General features: G+C 36.2%; 1 protein-coding gene across 1 annotated transcript; it reads right to left on the bottom strand.

Annotated features, from left to right (window-relative positions):
• Positions 1 to 15,148: 15,148 nt before the first annotated feature.
• On the bottom strand, positions 15,149 to 18,416 carry sox7 (SRY-box transcription factor 7). The gene is made up of 2 exons (XM_051139580.1): positions 18,147 to 18,416; positions 15,149 to 16,996 (listed from the first exon to the last, which is right to left on the bottom strand). Exons 1-2 carry the CDS (start codon positions 18,376 to 18,378, stop codon positions 16,026 to 16,028), a joined length of 1,203 nt encoding a protein of 400 aa, XP_050995537.1. The 5' UTR covers positions 18,379 to 18,416; the 3' UTR covers positions 15,149 to 16,025.
• Between the last annotated feature and the right edge of the window lie 3,506 nt (positions 18,417 to 21,922).

Raw genomic sequence — 21,922 nt, 5'->3', positions numbered from 1 at the left:
ATAACTTATACTACCGTAAGTCTCTTACACTTACCAAGTTTTTGAACAGTAAGATTTTAATGTTTTTTAAAGAAGTCTCTTCTGCTCACCAAGCCTGAATTTATTTGATCTAAAGTACAGCAAAAACAGTACAATTCTGAAATATTTACACTATTTAAAAGAACTGTTTTGTATTTGAATATATTTTACAATGTAATTTATTCATGTGATTTCAAAGTTGAATTTTTAGCATCATTACTCCAGTCGCATGATCCTTCAGAAATCATTCTAATATTCTGATTTGCTGCTCAAAAAACATTTATTATTATTATTATGTTAAAAACAGCTGAGTAGAATTTTTTCAGGTTTCTTTGATGAATAGAAAGTTCAGAAGAACAGAATTTATCTGAAATAGAAATCTTTTGTAACATTATAAATGTTGTTATCATCACTTCTGATCCATTTAAAGCATTCTTGCTAAATAAAAGTATTCATTTCTTTTTTCAAAAAAAAAAAAATCAAAGAATCCTGAAAAAATGTACTTAACTATTTTAAATATTGATAATAATAATAGTACTAATAATAAATGTTTTTTGAACAGCAATTCAGATTTACATTTGATCACAGGAATAAATTCCATTTTAAAATATATACAAATAGAAAAAATGTTAACTCAAATAATAAAAATATTTAACAATTTTAATGTTTTTGCTGTACTTGGGATCAAATAAATGCAGGCTTGGTGAGCAGAACTTCTTAAAAAAAAACGTACTGGTCAAAAACTTGACTAGTAATGTATTTGATCAGAAATACAGTAAAAATCATAATACTGTTTCAGGATTCTTTGATGAATAGAATCAGCATTTATTTGACCGGCTCTTTGCATTAAAACTGAGTAATGCAAGTAAAAGTGAGACCTTGCAAGTGAAAAGACAGTCAGGACATCTACAGTACTGTACCTTATCGCTAAGAGCTCAGGAGGGTATCTGGGCTGATCCAGTTAACTTGATGGGTGGCCCAGATGGAAATGGATTAATGGCTCATATTCAGCAGTAATTAGAACAATGCATATCACATTGTTGTCCTAAGGCCACGGTTCTGATCCGAACCAGCATTATTTTCATCAAAGCTCTGCCGGCAATGACAAATTCAGTTGATCATCTACATGAAGCCAAGAATCTAATACATAAAAGTCTTTTAGCACAGTGTTGAGTCAAGCCCACCTGCACATGAAGAGCACAAATCTGCTCTTTTGACTGTTCAGTCAAGTCGATTTTTATAACTGTGTGACTCAACCTTCCTCCTCGAGTAAAAATACTCATGTTTGCTTGTATGTTGACATGTATCCTGAACACAGGCTGTAAGACTTCTGGGAATCAGCGGTAGGAAACAGCTTGTTGCTGAATAATAGCCACAAACAAAAAGCTAACTACTCAAGGCTAGTCACCTGCTAATGTCGTTCTTATCAGAAACTGCAGCTTGTAAAGATATCCCAACCCCGGTTACGATATATTTTCTGGAAATTACAAGGATAGAGATGCTTATTCATCCAAGAAAGCGTCAACAAATGCACTCAAGGGTGAACTTGCAGTCTTGCCATAAGAGGCTTGGCTCAGCAGATGGGTGAGTTGGGACATAAGATTGTTTTTCTCCTGAGTCATGTGCCGTAAGACCCCCGTAGAGTTCACACCCCGGCCTCCTCCCTCTGGGTCTTTCCTGAATTAAGGAACCTCCCTAAAGTTGTGAAGCCAGAATGCAAAGCACCGCAAGATTTCCAAAAGAACATAACAAATATCCTACGATTTTTATCACTTTTGGACATAAAAGATGGAAACTAAGACAAACAAATAGTTGTTTTTTTCCACAGAATATAAAGGCTGTTAGAAAGACAAAATTCTGAGCATAAATGTATAAAAGTACTACAGACATTATTCTTAGCAGGACTCCTTCTGGTCAAGGGCCACACGTGAGTTCTGACACCTTGGCTTAGCTGCTGCTTTCTGGATGTCAGGCCTAATTACTGCAGAACCTGCTTTGACACAAGCTGTAGCTATGTTTGACTATTTAGTCTTTAAGGTTACACCTTAAATATATAATGTTATTCTTAAAGGACAATATGAAATTCTTAAAGCAAACACAGGCTATTATCGTACGGCTTCAGTAAACGTGCAATAGAGCATACAAGTCAAACAGACTACTTTTATGATGCTTTTACTTGTTTTTGCAGCTGTAGGTGACCTTTGTTGATATTGCATTGAAAGGAGCAACCATCCAGGCACAGGCTTCAAAATTTTCTGTTTTGTTCAGCAAGTAAGAAAGACAAAAATTGCATTTTTGTGCAAATTAATCTTTTCAGTCTATACAGAAAATGGCATTTGAAGGGATAGTTCACATAAAAATTAGTCTGTGGAACACAAATTTAGATCTTTTTGATTAAATCCTAGAGCTTTCTGACACTGCACAGACAGCAATAGAACTGACACATTCAAGGCCCAGAACTGTTAAAACAGTCCATGTGACATCAGTGGTTCAACCTTAATTTGTTTAAGCTATAATAATAGTTTTTCTTCAAAAAACTAAATTTTCCAGTGAAATGACAGACTTTTCTCTGGTGACGTATGCACAACTTCTCCTGTCATTTAATCCAGTTAAACAACGTCCCTGCAAGCTCAAATCCAATCAACAACTGATGTATAGATCCAAGTGCATGTTTTTTTTCAATAATCCGTTACACTTGGAAGTGCGTTACAGTAATGAAGAAAAGATCTGACGCTACTTCCATTCCATGGGGACTTTAAATATTTGTCTGACGATTTTTTAAAACTCAGTCATTAAAGTTAGTCTCTCTCTGTAATATGTCTGCCAAATCTAAAGGGGTAGCTGTGGCCTAATGGTTAGAGAGTCAGACTTGTAATCCAAAGTTTGCGGGTTTGAGTTTCAGTACTGGCAAGGATTGTAGGTGGGGGGAGTGAATGAACAACGTTCTCTTACACCTTCGGTACAACTGCTCCCTGGGTGCTCCAGCAAAAATGGCTGCCCACTGCTCCGGATGAGATGTTTGTTCAGTATTCACTGCCACTGATATAACAGCATTACTATCTGTGTATAATTATATTTTTCAGTTCATCATATGCGCAGCATACCTGTATTTGACGAACCATAAACTCTAGTGTGACGGCACACGAATAGCCATCGCTTTGTCTCACACACACGCAAAGACAGACAGACAGCGAGAGAGTCTTTTATGCTATGCCAAATTGACTCGCTACATGTAAACAATTTTCTTTGCTGTATTGCTGTCAAACTAACGAGCAAACAACAATCTCATTGGCTGGTGCTCACCTATTATCGACCCTGTTTTGATTTCAGCAAATCAGTTCGAGTGAACGCAGACAACGTGATTATTCAGTTGTAAACGATCCCAGCTGAGGAAGAAGGGTCCAATAACAAATGGTTATTTTTATTAAAAAAAAAATTAACCTCAAACACTTGTCTTGTTTTGCTCTCCCTGAACTCTATGTATTCTGGCTCAAGACAGTTAGGGTATGTCGAAAAAATCATTTCAAAATCATCCTACACAAGTGCTGACCCTGTTTTTGCAAAGTGAACATGCAAAGATCATCAAACACCTTCAACAAAAAAGGTAAAACAAATCAAGTTATTTGACATATTTGAACATTTGAACAACATAAATAGTAACACAATATTTTCCCTGGTAATTAGTTTCTTTTAGAACGTTGTAACTCAGTTACTAGCTTAGTTACTATTTATGAGAAGTAACTAGTAACTATGACTAATTACTTTTTAAAAGTAAAATGCCCAACACTGTTCACTGCTGTGTGCATGCACTTGGATGGGTGAAATGCAGAGCACAAATTCTGAGTATGGGACACCATACTTGGCCATGTGTCATGTCCTTTCCTTTCCGAATATTTAAAATCTATTTTCTCCGAAAATCAAGAATAAAACAATAAATGGTGTTAGGCTATTGTACACGTTTATAAAAGAAAGTGAAAGAGAGAAAAAAAGCAGGAGAAAAAAAAGTAGGAGCATGGCAAAGAGGAATGTGAGCATCACAAAAGAGGGCTGTGTGAACATGAGACACTTTATCAAATGCTAATTTTTTTCATAGTTTTTCCATAATCAACCTCTCTTGCATAAGTAAGCAGCTGAATTAATTCTGACACATATGCAAGGTTGCATTCATACCTACCTGCTTAAGAGCACATCTTTACCTGCAGTATATGTATTAATATGCCACATGACTCTTTGACTTCATTTACATCAACAAGAGGTCAAAGTTTTACCGGTTAGCATAGACTATAGTTAGCACCTGCTGGTTGATGGTTTAACTACACCGTCTGACAGCTACAAAAAGCATCTTTCTCCATTGTTGGCCATTCAAAATAAGCCATTTATATTTTGCAAGCAACATCAAAACTACAAATATTTCATTATAATAGCTGAATTACCAGTATCCAATTTGTTTTTAGTTAGAAATATCTCACAATTCTGAGAAAAACATCAGAATTATAATATATAATTTCAGAATTTTGACCTTTTTTTAAATTCCGAGTTTACATCTCATAACTCAGAGTTTTTCTTTGAATTCCAAGTTTAGATCTTAGCAACTTTTTCCAGTGTTGCTAAGTCCGCAGAATTGGGCTACTTTAACACTGTAGCTGCGGGTTGAAGCGACCCCAATAACGTGATAATTATCCCCGGAATGTGAATTTTACCAGGGGAACGCTGTTAAAAAAAAATGTGTATTTTACCCCGCGGAACATGGGTTTTTAATGGGGGACCCCTAGTTTTGGGCTTGTTTTGAGTAGCAGTTGGGTGGGTTTTGTTGTTAAAACCTGGCAACCCTGCTTTTATCTTTAAAATTTGAGTTTACATCTTGCAATTGAACCTTCGCAAACAGCTTAATTGAAGGCGATCTGACCAATCATAACACCGAATCTGTCATTCTGTCCGACAAACAAATCAGACAGGAGAGTAGATTAACTCCGGTGGACTTAAACTTGAAAAACTGTGTGTACTGATGACTTTCCACGGTTGAAATAAAATATGTTCTGATGTTCATTCATGTTTTTTGAGTGTATTAATTAATTAAGAAAAGACGATCGATTCATGTGTCGATTGATCTAATAAGGCAATACAGTGATGTGTCAAGACACATTAAAGAGCCACAAAATGATATTTATTGTTTGAATTTCTTAAAAAAAGCTGAGACCTTGTTTTATACCAGAAGTAACCTGCTTTTTCTCATCTGTCGTCGTGTTGTCAGTTTCCTCTTCGGTCTGCAATGTATTCTTCACTGCATGAGAACATGATGTGCAGTGTGAGAGCCGCATTGTTTGTCAGACAGAGAAACAGTAACTAAGGAGGGCAAGTTTTTGAGAAGGGTCAGTTATGCCTTTTGTCTTTGAATTCTGAGTTTACATCTTGCAATTATGACTGAGAATTGTGAGATTTTTTTGTGAATTGTGGTGTTCATACAGGTTCAGTTTATACAGGTACTTCACTAAAATAATAGAACTATGCTCTAAACTTCACATTTGTCGTTAAGAATAAAATTCAAGTACATTTGCGCACTTTTTAAATACTTTTTTGTGATCAACATGCACTATTAGTCACAAAATCAAAGCCCCTCGAAAACCAGTCACAGCAACTAATTTGTGAACACTTTTCAATAAGGTTCAATTTGTTAAAGTAACTACTTTTACAGCAATTACTGATCTACATTAATGTAAATTAAATAAAAATAAATATAATACAAAGTCTAGTAATGCATTTTTGTATACATTAACAATTTTTACAAACAAATATCAGTTAACAATGAGCAATATTGCATTATATTGAAATTATCCTAAAAATGTTGTTCAGTGTTTGATGGTGATACCTATGTATCATCACAGACTACTGTATGATGATCCATGAACACTATCGTTTACATCCTGTTATGCACCTGTCAAGATGTGTCATGACAAACTGTCACTGGAACTATGACTCATTTCCATGATTTTCATTTGAAGAGAAGTCTTAAGGAAACAGATCTGACTATCCACCAGGAAAAGATGCCTTGCGAACTCATAAACAACATCGTTCTAAAATGTTTGCGCACATGAGGGGAAATGATATTACTTTGTGCAGTGGCCAAGGTCAGCCGCTACTGATCCTCCCCCTGTTGTCACATTGTAAACACATGGGATCAAGGCATCGGAAATTCTCTTTTGGCAGAATAACATATTTGAGGATAAACGCAATGATTTTTGGTATTACTGTTGTGACGCTGGTGGGCAGCGTGAGTTCAGAGGTGCTGTGCGCGTTTGTTGTTCTCACAGGCAAAATGCCTGAATAATGATGTCGAGCACTTAAGCTTTCTTACTCGTGTAATCTGTCTACAAAGCAGGTATAAAGCCCACACCAGACGTAACAGGACGAAACAGATTAAAACATCTTTCATTGTAATCATTACTGCGGTTTCAGGAAATTAGTTGAGTAAACACAGACACAATAGTGACTTCAAACAAGAATCTTTGGGGTCCATGACTGGTCAAAAGCATAAAAACTCCTTGGTTCTTGAGCTGTCAAACCTGATAAATATTTAAGGTAACTGACATTTCATTCTCAGAGAACCTTGATTGTTTAGCATCTCCAAAAGAGCTCTCTTTTGGATTTTATGATTCATAACATGATTAAATAAATGGCTTAATGCCTTTTCGCAGTTCATATAGGTCGTAGATCACTGGAACAAAAAATTCCAGAGTGCTGGGCTATCACCAAAAACTCTTTCCAGCAGCAGGACAGGAAATGACGTGACTTTTTACACAGACTAAATGAAAGATCCACATTGCAATTAGGAAGCACAATAGGAACATCCTCCTCCACATTGGGGTTAAGAGTTATGACACTCCTGGGAGCTCCTGTGCTTTACAAAAACAAGCTTGTAGAGATTGCAGCCTACTCACACTGACCCTGGTAGGATGTTCACAGTATCAGCAGAGGATTCGGTAAGCCCGATTCGGAGACACTGATTACACCTACAGTACATGTCAGCTCCTTATGGGGGTTGTGGGTCAGAAGTGAGGAAGAACCTGACACAGACGTCAAGTAAACTGCTGAAACTATTCTTATAGCTTTGTGTTTCCTCAGGATGCTTTATGGGTTAAAAATGCAGTGGCAAACCTGTGCTTCGACTTGACAATTATAAAATGCACCATTTTATAATATAATAGTTTATTAAATTACACTACCAGTCAAAAGTTTTTTAACTTTTTAAGATTTTTAATGTTTGCTTTTTTTACCAAGCCTGTATTTATTTGATCCAAAAAAGAGCAAAAGCAGTATGTTGCAGTATATTGTGAAATATTTTTGCTATTTAAAATAACTGTTTTCTATTTGAATATATTTTAAAATGTAATTTATTCCTGTGATCAAAGCCAAATTTTCAGCATCATTACTCCACTCTTCAGTGTCACTTGATCCATTTAGAAATCATTCTAATATGCTGATTTACTGCTCAAGAAAAAAAAAATATTATTATTATTATCATCAATATTTAAAACAGTTTTCATTTTTTTCCCCATTACCATCCAAAGCTTGGAATCAGTATAATTAATTAATTTATTAATTAAATTATTTATTTATTTATTTATTGGGAAAGAAATTATTGAAATTAATACTTTTATTTAGCAATTTAGCTTTGAATTGATCAAAAGTGACAATAAAGACAAAAGATTACAAAAGAATTCTATTTTACATAAATGCTGTTCAGCAAAGAAACTTCTTTTAAAAAAACATTACAAATCTTACTGTTCAAAAACTTTTGACTAGTAGTATACATTAAATTGTCTGACTTTATATTGTTTTGCATATTTAAAAGAACAATAATTAAGTACTTCTGAGGTCAAAGTTTGTGTGAAGAGGTATGAAGAGTATTTTTTTTCTCAGTGTTTTGGGGTCAGTAAAATAATCAGCAAGCTCATTATACATTAATTAACTATTCAAAAGTTAACGGTAAAAACATTTTTAATGTTACAAAAATTATTTTTTAAATAAATGCTGCTCTTTACTATTCATTAAAGAATCCTGAAAAAAAATCCACAAAATTAAAAATAATAAGCAGCACAATTGATTTCACCATTGATAATAATGATAATAAATGTTTAATGAGCATCAGATCAGTATATTAGAATGATTCCTGAAGGTCCATGTGACACTTAAGACTAAAGTAACGTCTGCTGAAAATTCAGTTTGCCTTCAAAAAACTTATCTTAAACTGTATTTTAGTTTTTGAACAATAGTGTATGTCAAGGGAATTTCCTCAGAGGAGGCAAGTGTCTCCTCAAAATACAAAATCTAACATTAAAAAGTGTATGAATCACTCATTTTTCACTTGGGGGTAATTGAGAAATCTCAAGTCATGTGAGAGGAGACAACGTTTCCATCGCGATATGATTGGATATGACTGGTTATGTTCAGCTGTGATTGGTTCATATAATAAATCCCACACGATAAAGCCTCATGTTTGTGCAAATCATCGAATCTAAATGAACAATATAATGGTGTTATATATAATGGGAAGACTCATGTCAAAATAAGACTTAAAATAGCCTGGAAACATGATCTGTGGGAGTTTTTAGTGAGTAATCAGCTTGGTGAAATTTAAGTAAATCTCAGTGTCTGTGACCACCGAGCTTTGATGACCTGATGATCTGAAGATCTGAAAATTTCAAAAATAGTTAAAAGTTAACTATTAAAAAGAACAGCTGAACGTAAGTTCACAAATAAAATATACTGTTTAAATTGTTACTTGAGTTATTATTTTGGAAGTTTCATGACTTGTGATTTTTTTGCATGACATAGAGGTGCATTCGTTGAGCTGTTTCATATTTAAAACACTAGATTTCACATTTCACAATTAGTATGCATGGCGAATGTATCCTGACAATGCTTAGCGGAAGGAGACAAGGCGTAAAATGTTGATATTGGAATCGCTTACCTCTGAGAAGGAAAATGAGGAAGCTGTATTCCCTCTCCCATGGTTGGCAGTGGAACTCCAGCCTCATTTTCTCAGTTAATGGCACCTTTCAGTATCTGCAGTAAACAGGTGCTGGACTCAACACGGCTGGCGTATTCACACGCAGGTACAGGTGGGTGGCCGTTGGCTGCTTGCAGCATCCCTCAAGTTTTCCAGGGGTTCCCATCTGTACCCATGCGCTGGCTCCACCACATGGCACAGGGCCCTGGGCCGGGTCTGGTCCATTCTTTAGCTGGCCTTGCACCACGCCTGCACCACATCTGCTTGCCGAGTCTGTTGTTCTACCACAATGAGCAGGAATGCAGGAGAACAGCTAGACCTATAATCCCCAGCCACCAGTAATGGATGCCAAATATGAATAGTAAGCAGGTTATTATTCTTCTCCATCCACATCCTGGTATGTGCAGTGACCATATTGAGAGACACAGACTGAAAGGTGTGAGCGGGAAGCTGTGATATACCAGAGTGATTAGGTAGACTAATGTGAGACATTAGTTCTGTAAATTCACTAGGTCATTGTTCCCCCCATAACTTTACAGCTGTTTTGAGCAGACTTATATGTGAAATCAAATATGCTTATTTGAATTCATGTTATTGTCATTAGGTTTTTATTTATTAAAGTTATTCAGACTTTATATATCTCACAGTTTCGGCTACATCTTAGTTGCAACTTTATGTCTCACAATTTTTACTTTATATCACATAATTGCAACATTATTTCTCATAATTGCAACACTATCTCACAATTACAACTTCACTGTGACTTAATACTTCACAATTGTGACTTCATATCTTCCCATTTTAACTTTTTATCTCATAACTGCAACTGTAAATCACAATTGCAACTTTATTTCTCATAACTGTGACCTAATATTTTATAATGCGAGTTAAATTCTCATTAGTGTGAGGAAATATTTCACACTGTGAATTTGTATCTTATAACTGTGACTTAATATTTCAGTCTCATAGTTATCACAATTGTGACTTTATTTCTTATAATTGTGACTTAGTAGTTCACAATGTGTATTTATACAATTGAGGTCAAAAGTTTACATACACCTTGCAGAATCTGCAAAATGTTAATTATTTTACCAAAATATGAGGGATCATACAAAATGCTTGTTATGTTTTTTTTAGTACTGTACTAAATAAAATATTTCACATAAAAAAACGTTACATACAGTCCACATAAGAAAATAATAGTTGAATTTATAAAAATGACCCTGTTCAAAAGTTTACATACACTTGATTCTTAATACTGTGTTGTTACCTGAATGATCCACATCTTCATTCTGTTCAAAAGTTTACACCCCTGGCTCTTAACACATTTTTTCATAATGCACATTTTTCCTTCTGGAGCATCAGTGAGCATTTAAAACTCCTGTAATAGCTGCAACTTTTGAACAGGATTATTTTTATAAATTCAACTTATTAATTTCTCTTGTGGACTGTATGAGTATTATATAAAAAATAACATGCATTTTGTTTGATCCCTCTTATTTCGGTAAAATAATTAACATTTTTGCAGATTCTGCAAGGTGTGAACTTTTGACCTCAACTGTATCTCACAATTGTGACTTTATATCTCACAATCTTGACTTTATATTTCATAACTGTAACTGTAAATCTTTATTTAAAACTTTATTTTTTATAATTGTGACCTAATTTTTCACAATGAATTTATATATCACAATTGCAACTCATATCTCATAATTCTGACTTATTTCACAATGTGGATTTATTTCTCATAACTGTCACTTCATAATTTGTGATGTGACTATCGCACAATGACAATTTTATTTCTCATCTCACAATTGTGAAATTTTATATCTCTTTATTATGACTTAATATTTTACAATGTCCATTTATTTTCTTATAATTAACTTTATTTCTTACTGTGACATCTCACATTTTAAATCTCATAATTGCAAGAAATCTAATAATTGCAATCTCATAATTGTATCGCGCAATTGTAAGGTATGTTTTGTTATTTTAACACTTATCTCTGAATTACCTTTATAATATAAAACGTTTTCTCATCATTAATTGTAATTATAGTATTTATATAATTCAACACAACTTAGTTTGACTCTGCAACAGTAAACAGTAGCAGGAAGTAACTATAATAATAGCAGCATGTGCTAGAATTTCAATAATTTTCTGTCTGCATTACAGTCATAAACGTAACTGTAATACTATGCTGGCATAAATAAATTATGCAGTTGCATTTTTTACCATTCTCAGCCAAATGAAAGACAAAGGACCACAATGGTTCTTTGATCGAATAATGCAATGTGTAATTTCTTTTTTGTCTATACCACTTTGCATCTGCGTGCATTAATTTACAAAGTAAATATCGCAGTATTTTTTGTTTAATCTTGAAAACCCTTGCAGTTTTACAGTGTACAGTATGTGCTGTCTAACTCATTTTAGCATATGGGCTGACGTTATCAGGTGGCTTCTGTCCACACCCAGTCGGGCTCATGATCAGAGCTCGAGCCAGTATGTCTCCGACAGGGGCGTCAATATGCATGACCTCCTCTCCCTCAGGACACTTAATACTTTACCCAGATGTGCTAAGTAAGGTTGTACACACGCAGTGTCGCAGCATCAGATACCCGCCGTGAGGAAGATGGCGCGTGCTGGAGCGCTCCCTTGCTTATTTGCCCGGCGATGTGACGTCACTGCTGGGGAAACAGGAAACAGTTGAGACTACCTGACATCCACGTTCCACAGAGATGACCTGAGAACGGAGCCGATCCTGAGAGCAATCAGAAAGAAAAAACAAGAAGGGGAAATCTGTTGAATTATATAACATAAATATCTTAAAAGTAGTCGTAAGACCATGCAAATTCAAACATGAATTTGAAGTTGTAATGCTGTAAGAAAGTGTGAAAAAAAGTTTGATAGAGAGTTTATACCACAAACTTAGCATAAATAAGTTATTAACAAGGTCAAGTTGAATGTTTGCATATTTAAATTGAATCAAGAATGCATGGCCTCATTTTGCAAATAACAACTCACATTCTGCACATTAATGTAATTCTCAGCCACTGTATTGAGCTAGCCAACACTCTGGCCTATTTAAGGAACATGGAAATAGAGGCCATTCTGTGGGTGACACTGAGTGCAGTGTATTCTTAGTATGTTGCATGGAGAATTATTCAAGTTTCACACAGGAAAAGATTGTAGCAGATGAGTTGATTGTTTGCCCTGGTTTCCTGAAAGTCAGCAGTCTCCACAGTGACTACAATGGGCTGCAATGTTTATGAAAAGTATTGGCGAAAAACCTAAAGCAGGCGTTGTCATGGGCACAGTATATAATTATATATGTTTAATTCAATTAATGTGTCAAGTGAAATATCATTTAAAAATTGGATTATATTTTGAAATATCCCTCTAAAGAACAAGTTGTCGGCATGAAAATTAACCATGGTTTTACTACAAATAAGACAAAACAAAAAAAAAACATGGTTACTATGGTTAAACCATGCTAACTACAAATTAACCATGGTTTTGGTATTCTAACCATGGTATTTGTAATAAAACCATCGTTTTACAAATAGTAATAAATACGTCAAAAAAAGCATGTTTGCTGCACTTTTACTGTAATAAAACCATGGTTAATTTTCGTAAGGGATACTAAATGCTACACAGCTGTTTTAGCTAAAAGAATAAGCACACATCTAAACTCATCTAAAATTCTCTTTGTATGTCTTATGTTTATGAGGTTATGTGTCCAGTGAAATATACTTGTAATACTGGATAATATTTTGAAAAATATCCAGTAACGTCAAAGTAATTAAGTTACCTGATAGCGCGACTAAATGCTGAAAGAATCAAACACACTCACCTGAACTCTCTTTTGTCTTATTTTTAATGTGATTAATGTGTCTAGTTAAATATATAACTAAAACAATGGATAATATTTTGAAATATATTACAGTAATAAGCTACTAAACAACGCTTCGTCGCTGTTTACCTGAGAGAATAATCAAACACCCTCACACAAACGGTTCTTTTTGACGTTTGGAATTCGAATGAATCGGTTCACTTGAAAGTCCGATTCATTCTAGTGACTCGGTTCACTCTAATTGTTTTACTCATTGTAATGTTGAAGAGTCGATTCATTCTGGACTACAGTAGTCGACATTTGAAGTGGATCAAAACCTTTAATCAAAGTTGTTCTAAGACAAAAACAATACCCATTTTTGTTTTAGGATAACTTTGATGTTTTCAGGTGGTTCATTTAATGAGCAGATTAAAAATGATTCTGCTTTTCGTCCCTGTATTCACTTACGAAAATTAACCATGGTTTTATTATAGTAAAAGTGTAGTAACCGTTTTTTTATTTGTTATATTTGGCGTATTTATTACCATTTGTAAAACCACAGTTTTACTACAAATACCATGCTTAAACTAGAATACCAAAACCATGGTTAATTTGTAGTTACCATGGTTTAAGTAGAGTAACCATGTTTTTTTTTTTTATTCGTATTAAAACCATGGTTAATTTTCGTAAGGATTAGGTACACTCGTTTATTTTAATTATTGTGTTATTTTGCATTTAATATACATTTGCCTGTTTATGACTGAGACTGTGACCTAAATTAGATATTTTAATTTATTATGGTTGGATAGTTCATGTTTTAGTAAACACATTGCACATTACCTCTGTCTTTTAGAGCAAGCACACAACAAAGCCAGTTGTGACGAGGTCACATGTACTGTTTAAGTCTGACTGAAATTGAACTTTTAAAATGTACGCAAACATATTGATGTTGAATGCGTCTGGTTTGCCGTGACACCGTGCCCTTCCCCAAGGCCAGTGGAATAGGTTGTATTGGACCCACGTACTCTGAACCTATAGGTGTCCGGCTCATAAGCCACAATTCAAGCCTCAGCCTGGGGCTGGTGACCCCAATCACCCCCTCTCTCCCAAACCTTAAGCATTCACTCGCAGGCTGTTAATAACAACCTCACTTGTGAAAAGAAATTAGAGTCACATGATGAATGTCCCTTGACTGAAACGTTTCATAAAAACGAATGCGACGCCTCAGCTCACATCATAACCACAAGCTACTTGTCTTTGGAGCCAGTGACAGAGACAGATTAAGAAAATCTGTGCTGAGCCCGGTGTGTGGCCAAACCAGAGGAGGGTCAAATCGAAGCCCTAAAAAAACCACGGTGTGAGATATTAATCAACGAGAGCCATGTTTCCTCCCTGCTAAAACGAACAGCAGGTTCCCTTTCCCTCGCCATGGGCTCTTTTAATGCGGGGACCGGCCGGGGCCCAAACATCCTGACGGAGAGAGGCTTTACTCTTATCAGGCAGGAAACACTGCTTCTCCGCCACATCCTCTTTACAAGAAACACGACTCAACCGTTCCCAAAAACGCAGGAAGACCAAGCCAGACTCCAGGATTTGTCAAACGCCCGCCACCGCCTCCCTCTTTTCCCCACTTCAGATTCCTTTTATCAAAAAAGAGGAGGAATTTGAAAAGAGACGGAGAGAGAGACAGAGGGAGAAAAATAAAAACGATGAACGTGTAAAACAGTTGACGGGACGAGGTGTATTTATTTATTTCGTAGAGATTATGAAAGTCTGCATCAGCAAGATAGGACAGGCAGCAGAGGGGGGTGAAGGTAGGGTAGGAGGGGAGTTCCAGCGCTCTGCTTAAGACACGCACCCAGAATAAGATGAGGGGAAACAAAAGGCCCGTGGAGATGGAGGCGGGGAGAAAAACAGCAGAGCCTGTTTTACACTAATCCTCTGATCCGCGGAGGAGTGAAACTGAGTGCATAATGGGTGTTGCTGATAGCAAACTGGGAACGTAGGGTGGATACCGTCGGTTTCCAGGGCTATGGTTATGGCGACGGCCCGGCACACACAACAACAAAAAATGTAGAGGTCAGCTTCTTGAAGGGACCTCAATCGCTTGCGTCCAGTATTAAAATAAGTGCATGGAAAACAAATATTGAAAAAAAAAAAACAACATTTAGTGGTTCATATTTCTAAATAACTGTAAAGAAGTTTATTTACTTACTATACTTATGAAATTTTATATGAATAATAATAATAATAAAGAAAAAGCTGAATAATGACAAATTACAAAATCAAGAGACTTTTCACCTGTATTTATTTTGTGTTTTTATTCAGCGGCGTCTAATTCAGATGGGACCTCAGAACATTCACTTTTAATATATTTCACAAAATGAACAGCATCTGCAACATTTTTTTCTTAAGTCCAGACCTACAGACAGAATCACTGTGCTGGACTTATACGGGCATAAACAATGCAATTCATCATGAAATTTGACAACTCGAAGTCCTCATCATTGAACGGCGTTCAACAAACATCAATATGGAGCTACGTTTATCCGTTTGACATCTGTGTGGATATCAAAAGTGAGAATCCTAAATGTATAAACTCAACATTTCATTTGAATTAAATTAATATGGCAAACCTAAACTGGCATACAATAGTATTCATCATTATTATTATTCTTTTAACAGTTTATGAGTATACATATAAATTTGTTGAAATGAATGTAAAGGGAAAAAGAAAGGACAGAATTTCCTTCAAAATTATGTCCAGCCTCACTTAAATAATTCTTGAGGTAAAACAATTGAGGTTTGGGAAAAAAAATAAATCAAATGAATATATCAGGACTGAAAAAAGCAATACAATAAGCTTTAATGCAAAGCGATTCGATATATAAATAAGCTTTATAGCATATGTACATGCTTTGTGGCAAGATATGAGAGCATTTTCTATGTTTGTCCATTTTTTCTTTTACTTCCGTTCTTCTTTTGGAAACAAAGATGGGAATGAACTTCAGTTTTTTTTTTTATCTATGCATCCCTGAGGTGTCCTTTGACTTCCTGTAGCTTCTCTTTTCCGCTCCCTCCACGGCCCCCCTTTCACCTGCCAGTCACATTGCTGACCTTTGTCAAGCCCACAGTCTCTGTCTGTGTCAGCCGTCTCTGTTTTGGTGTTTATGAAATGCTGTAGTTGTTGTAATAGGCTGCCGTGGCGTCGGCCAATACGGAGATGAGACTGGTTTCCGTAGCGCTGCTGGAGCAAACGGAAGCCGGCGTTACCTGGATGTGTCCCGTCACTGTCATCCCACCTTGTTCAGGGTGATAACTAGTGGAATTTAGGTACTGGTCGAACTCATCGCGGTCTACCTCACCTAGCAATTCAGCCTGGCTCAACTGGTCCAGACCCTCCAGGTGCCCCTGCTCTGGAGGGGGCGAAAGCTGGCCCAGGTGCCCCTGGTGCCCCTGATGCCCATGATGGATCTGAACCTGCGGGAACGAAGGGTTGTAATAGGACAACGGAGGAGCCGTGATAAGGGTCGCCCCACTTCCCTGGTGGGACATTGGGATGTGGCCCAAATGTGAGCTCCCACAGTGCAAAGGTACCTGCTGGGAGTAATCGGGATGGTAGGGCGGTGGACTGCTCATGTGCACCGGGGTGGGACGCCTGTCGTCTGGGCAAGAGTTGGAAGACGAGCAGGAGCTGGTGGACACTGAGCTGGAGGACGAGTAGTAGGACTGGTGTTCGTGATCCACGGCATCCAGAGGCGACATCTCAGGTGGCGTGGGCAAGCCGTACGGGTACGTATCGAAGCTGCTGTTGGAACTGGCGGGATCTCTGAAGACCCTGACGCCGGGTAGAGCTGCGCTGGGAGAACCGAAGCCACCGCTGCCACTCACGCCGCTCTCGTCGTCTTTGTCGAGAGGGTGACAGCAGCCTCGGGGATCCGGGAGGGAGTTCTGGTCGGGGCCGAGGGTGGTCAGGAGGAAGCCGGGGTCCACGCGTTTACAGATGCGCTTCAACTGCTTCTTCCTACGGGGACGGTATTTATAATTGGGGTAGTCCTGCATGTGCTGCACCCTCAGCCGCTCCGCTTCCTCCACGTATGGTCTCTTTTGCGGCGGAGTTAAAGCTTTCCAGGACTTTCCTGTTGAAGAGAAAAACGAACAGACACATGAGACTTAATACTGTATTTTTAAAGGATCCATTTGGCGTTTTTCACATAAGTAGAGTAGAGTTAATCACAGTAACTATTCCTTTCACAATCACATTAGCACCAACACAAAATAATTATATGGTTTATTATTTTTCAAACTGTTAGTTTGTCTGCTTTCATTGTGCAGCAGACAAAGATAAATTAAATAATGTCTGCATTTTTTTGAATATTTCAACAGAAATAATACAAATAAATAATCATTAGCTAGTATAATTGCCTATAACGGCAGTTATAAAAATATATTTTTGCACCATAGTTTTTAAAGGTGCTTTATTCGTAGCTTGGCATTAATTCGATAATGTTTGAAATATAATATTGACAGGAACTATACTGAGTTAAAAATGTGTAGCTTTTAAAAACACTTAAAAACATTTTTTTATTAGAGCAGCAAAAAATATTTCCTATAGAAGTTAATTGTTAAAACAGGCCTGCAAATCTATCACAACTGAAATAATGTACCTTAGTATAAAAAATTCACATATACAACATACTAATTCATAATCCAGTGAAGTTTTACACTTTTCAGTTATTTCTTATACAAACCCAAAGATCAGACTGATTTAAAATGAATTTGAAATTGTTTCTATATATTGTTTGTTAATAAATATTTAAATCGTTTTTACATTTTATATAAACTCTATAGTATTTATAGCTGAAAATAAGTCTCTCACACGTGTGAAATGATAAATGTGCGCTCTTGATCTAAATATAAATAGTCTAAATGTAATTTAAAGATGTGTGTCATCTCGCTTTGACTCAGATTTATTTCAGTTTTGTTTCAGTTTATTTTCAGTTCAAGTTCGTCTCGGACAGATTCACGCTTTTTGTGTGTTTCACGCTTCTTAAGATTCCAAAAAATATTATCTCTTATAATTTGTCTACAAATAGTTTTTAATTAGGATTAAACATCCCACTTTGTGTAATCGACGCATAAAACAAAAGATCTGTGTAACAAAAGATCAAGTCTCAAAAACTTGCCAATGATATTAATAACAATATCCTACTTTAATAATAATAATAATAATAATAATAATAAGTATGAGCGCTTAATATGAATGATTATTACACAAATAGTACTTACCCAGCATCTTGCTTAGCTCCGCGTTGTGGAGATCGGGATTCTGTACTGCGAGTCTCTTGCGCTCATCTTTGGCCCACACCATGAAGGCGTTCATGGGTCTCCTGATGCGAGGCTCCGACACCTTGTCCGCGGGAGCTCTGTGGGAGGTGTGTCCGTCAGGTACGTCCGCATTTCCCGCGGAGCACTCAAAGCTCTCCGGCCAGGACGAATACGCGCTTATCAGGGCAGCCATGTGCGCTCTCAAAACTTCGGCTTCCCTTCGTCTCAAACTTTGAATGTGACCTAAAGTTTTTCTTTAGTTTCGAATTTAAAGCAAAGTAAAAGCGCAATCAGAGACGACTTTGACTGAGCAGCTGGTGGTTGAAGAGCACTGTGAGAGAGATCAGTGGATGGTGCTCGACTCCCCCTCTGAAGCTGTGATTCACTGTTTCCTCCGGCATTGGGAAGCGCTTTATATGTGAGGAGCAGCTTCCAGCACAGGCCCACGGGAGGATCTCAGCTCCTCCTTGACTGCAACCTGAGACCAACGACAGAAAAAACAGAGGTGACAAAAATATTTCAACAGCTTTACTACTAAATCACGTCATTAGCTGTTGGTTGGGTTTGTTTTCATGACACATTATTTTGACGGAGCGATTTATGTGCTTGACTGTTTTCAGTCAATGTAGTAGACATTTACGGTATGACAGTTATTCATTAAACAATTAATAGTATGAAATGTAATTATATAGTTAACATTTTTTTACAGGTTCTTCAAATGTGACCCTGGACAACAAAACCAGTCTTAAGTTGCTGGGGTATATTTGTAGCAATAGCCAAAAATACATTGTATGGGTCAAAATTATCGATTTATCTAAATCATTAGGAAATTAAGTAAAGATCATGTTTCATTAAGATACTTAGTAACATTCCTACTGTAAATATATCAAAACTTAATTTTTGATTAGTAATATGCATTAGTGAGAGCTTCATGTGGACAACTTTAAAGGCGATTTTCTCAATATTTTGATTTTTTTTGCACCCTCAGATTCCATATATTCAAATAGTCGTATCTCGGCCAAATATTGTCCCATCCTAACAAACCATACATCAGTGGAAAGCTTGTTTATTCAACTTTCAGATGGTGTATAAAGCTCAATTTCGAAAAATTTACCCTTATGACTGGTTTTGTGGTCCATGGTCACAAATGTTTTTCTCAGTGCCTCAAGTTTAGCAAAGTTCTCCTTACGAAGACCAGTTTTTGCTGTATTCAGTTTTTGAGTTGGTCATAGGGTTCTATGTAGACTAAAAAAGGTCTTGAAGTCACATTACAGGTTCATAAGATTAGATATTAAGATGGTTTCGTCAAAGCACCAGTACCTGTATATACTGTAGGTTTTCTAAAAGAGCTAGAGAATGAGAAAAGGTTCTTCAGTTGTATTAAACTAAAAAAAAAAAAAAAATTTTTGTTCAGTTTGGAACGTTTATGTCTAGTCTGGTTCATAAGTGCATTCTGAATGTTTGTCAGCTTTATCCATAAAGATATTATCATGAAATTATTAAAACTTCTCATTATGAGGGCAACTTCTCAATTTTTGAATGTCAACGAAAACAAATCCCTCGGCCGAAGTTGTTGTAAAAATATAGGAAGCTATTTAAAAATTGAAGAAAAATATGTTATTTAACCACTAATTCACAAGATGCCGTAGTATATTGCATGTCGTTGGCTAAAGGGTGTTTTTATAGACATAACATGCATCAAAAATATCAATCTGAAGCCAGGACCAGGATTATCCATTTTATGAATTTTGGTTTAAGCCTGTATTAAATGATGATGCCAGGCTGAAAACAGTGTGAGTTGGTGTTAGTTGGGAAATGGATATAAAATTAGAATAACTTAACAATTCACTCATGTTAGGGTTGGTTCTCAAAGATGCGCAACATAAATTTTGTCATGTTTAAAAAAGACATACATTCTTAAAAATAAAGGTGCTTTAAAAGGTTCTTCACAGCGATGCCACAGAAGAACCATTTTTTGGTTCCACAAAGAACCATTCAGTCAAAGGTTTTTTAAAGAACCATCTCGTTCTTACCTTTTTATAATCTGAAGAACCTTCTTCTTCTTTTGTGAAACAGAACGTTTCTTCAGATGTTAAAGGTTCTTCTATGGCATTGTGAAGCACCTTTATTTTTTAAGAGTGTATTTTGTCAGGACGTTCCTACCTGAGCACTTGACCCAACTAGGAGCAAATTCAAGCTTTTGTTCTGCTAGACATCAAAGAATGAAGTGTGGTAACTTTGCTACTGGAAAAGCAAAAAAAAATCTTCATAAAATGATGACATTAATGGCACGTAACGTTAAATTTAGCAATGGTGTTGAAATGTTGCTTTAAATGGAATGATTTATTTAGATGGTGGATATTTAAACCTGTTTTGATGGGGTTGCGATCAAGTTTTCATGACGCATTTTGCATTCTCATTATTCATTTTTACTTCAGGAAACTGTTATTTAACTTCCATCAGGCATGACACAAAACTTTCCCCACACAGATTTAACATTACTTACTCATCAAAACCGGTCGTTCTACATAATGATTCACATGTCAGACAGTTCAGATCCTCCCGTATACTTCAGGTGCTCCACACCAACTTGTTTAGGTAGAAAGAACTCCTTTCGTCATGATCAGACGGTGGAGTTCTTGTTGACAGATATATCGATGGTTCATGAAAGCTGCCGCAAAGACAGGAAGAGTTCAGAATAAACCAATGATCTGCTCAAGAGAATCTAAACTGAGAAACTGGTCCCAAATAATGTTAAACATATCATTTTATGACTGACCTTTGAATTTCCTCCTGTAAGATTCAGAGTTCAAAGGAATGGCAGGTTCCAGGCAGCGAACGAGCAGAGGATAAACATCATTAAAATGAGGGATTCGTTCACTGAAGGAACAGGAAGAGGAGCTTGATGCCCCAGATTGCAAAAACATTACAGCAGAAAATGACACTTCCTGCTCTCCTAGTCCTACCTGCATATGTTTGGGTGTGACAAACTGGACGTGTAAACTGTGTTTACTCATTTGTGCCGTTCTCAAGATAAAGATCTTTCTGGTTCTGCATTTTAAGGCATGATTTCCTGTTTCGTTTGATCAACGTTGGGGAAATGCAGACATACCTGCTGCTTGATGTCTAGTTTATCTGTGTTGAAGCAAACACCTACTGAGAAGTTTTAGCTGGGGAGGAACTCTTTTGTCACATGACCAAACATTTATAAAGGGCCTATGATGCACACCTGCCTGTTTGGGAGATGCACAGTGTTTATGTCAAAGCAAACGTATGCATAAAAACACATGTACTTTTTTAAGTTTTTGAAAGAAGTAAAAAGAGCAATATTGTGAAATATTGTTACAATTTAAAGGAAATGTTTCTATTTTAATATATTTTAAAATGTAATTTATTCCTGTGAAGCAAAGCTGAATTTTCAGCATCATTACTCCAGTCCTCAAATTCACCTCGTCCTTTTATAATCATGTTATTAGACAACAACTTATTACTGTTTAGCCATGAATCATAACATGAAGCATTTTCTTAAAATGGTAGTCATGGGGTAAGTATGTCAGATATCTCAGGGTAAGCTGTGTCAGTCAATTAACTAATAATGCTAATAAATTTTGACTCCTTTATTATTACAAATACTGTAACAAAATTTTGTTATCTCATACATTTGTGAACACGATTGTGCATTAGTTTAAAAAAGACATTTATGTAGACATTATTTTAAATCTAAATGCATTTTGACC

The sequence above is a fragment of the Labeo rohita genome, chromosome 20 (assembly GCF_022985175.1).
Source record: "Labeo rohita strain BAU-BD-2019 chromosome 20, IGBB_LRoh.1.0, whole genome shotgun sequence".
Classification (NCBI taxonomy): domain Eukaryota; kingdom Metazoa; phylum Chordata; class Actinopteri; order Cypriniformes; family Cyprinidae; genus Labeo; species Labeo rohita.
The sequence above is the reverse complement of the archived record's forward strand: the minus strand, read 5'-3'. Positions and strand labels throughout refer to the sequence as shown.

What these genes read in the sequence shown, in the direction of transcription:
- sox7 (XM_051139580.1), bottom strand. Translation starts at nt 18,378, where the DNA reads ATGGCTGCCCTGATAAGCGCGTATTCGTCCTGGCCGGAGAGCTTTGAG. An exon ending in GGAGCTAAGCAAGATGCTGG is followed by an intron (nt 16,997 to 18,146) that starts GTAAGTACTATT and finishes TCTCTTCAACAG; the next exon opens with GAAAGTCCTGGAAAGCTTTA.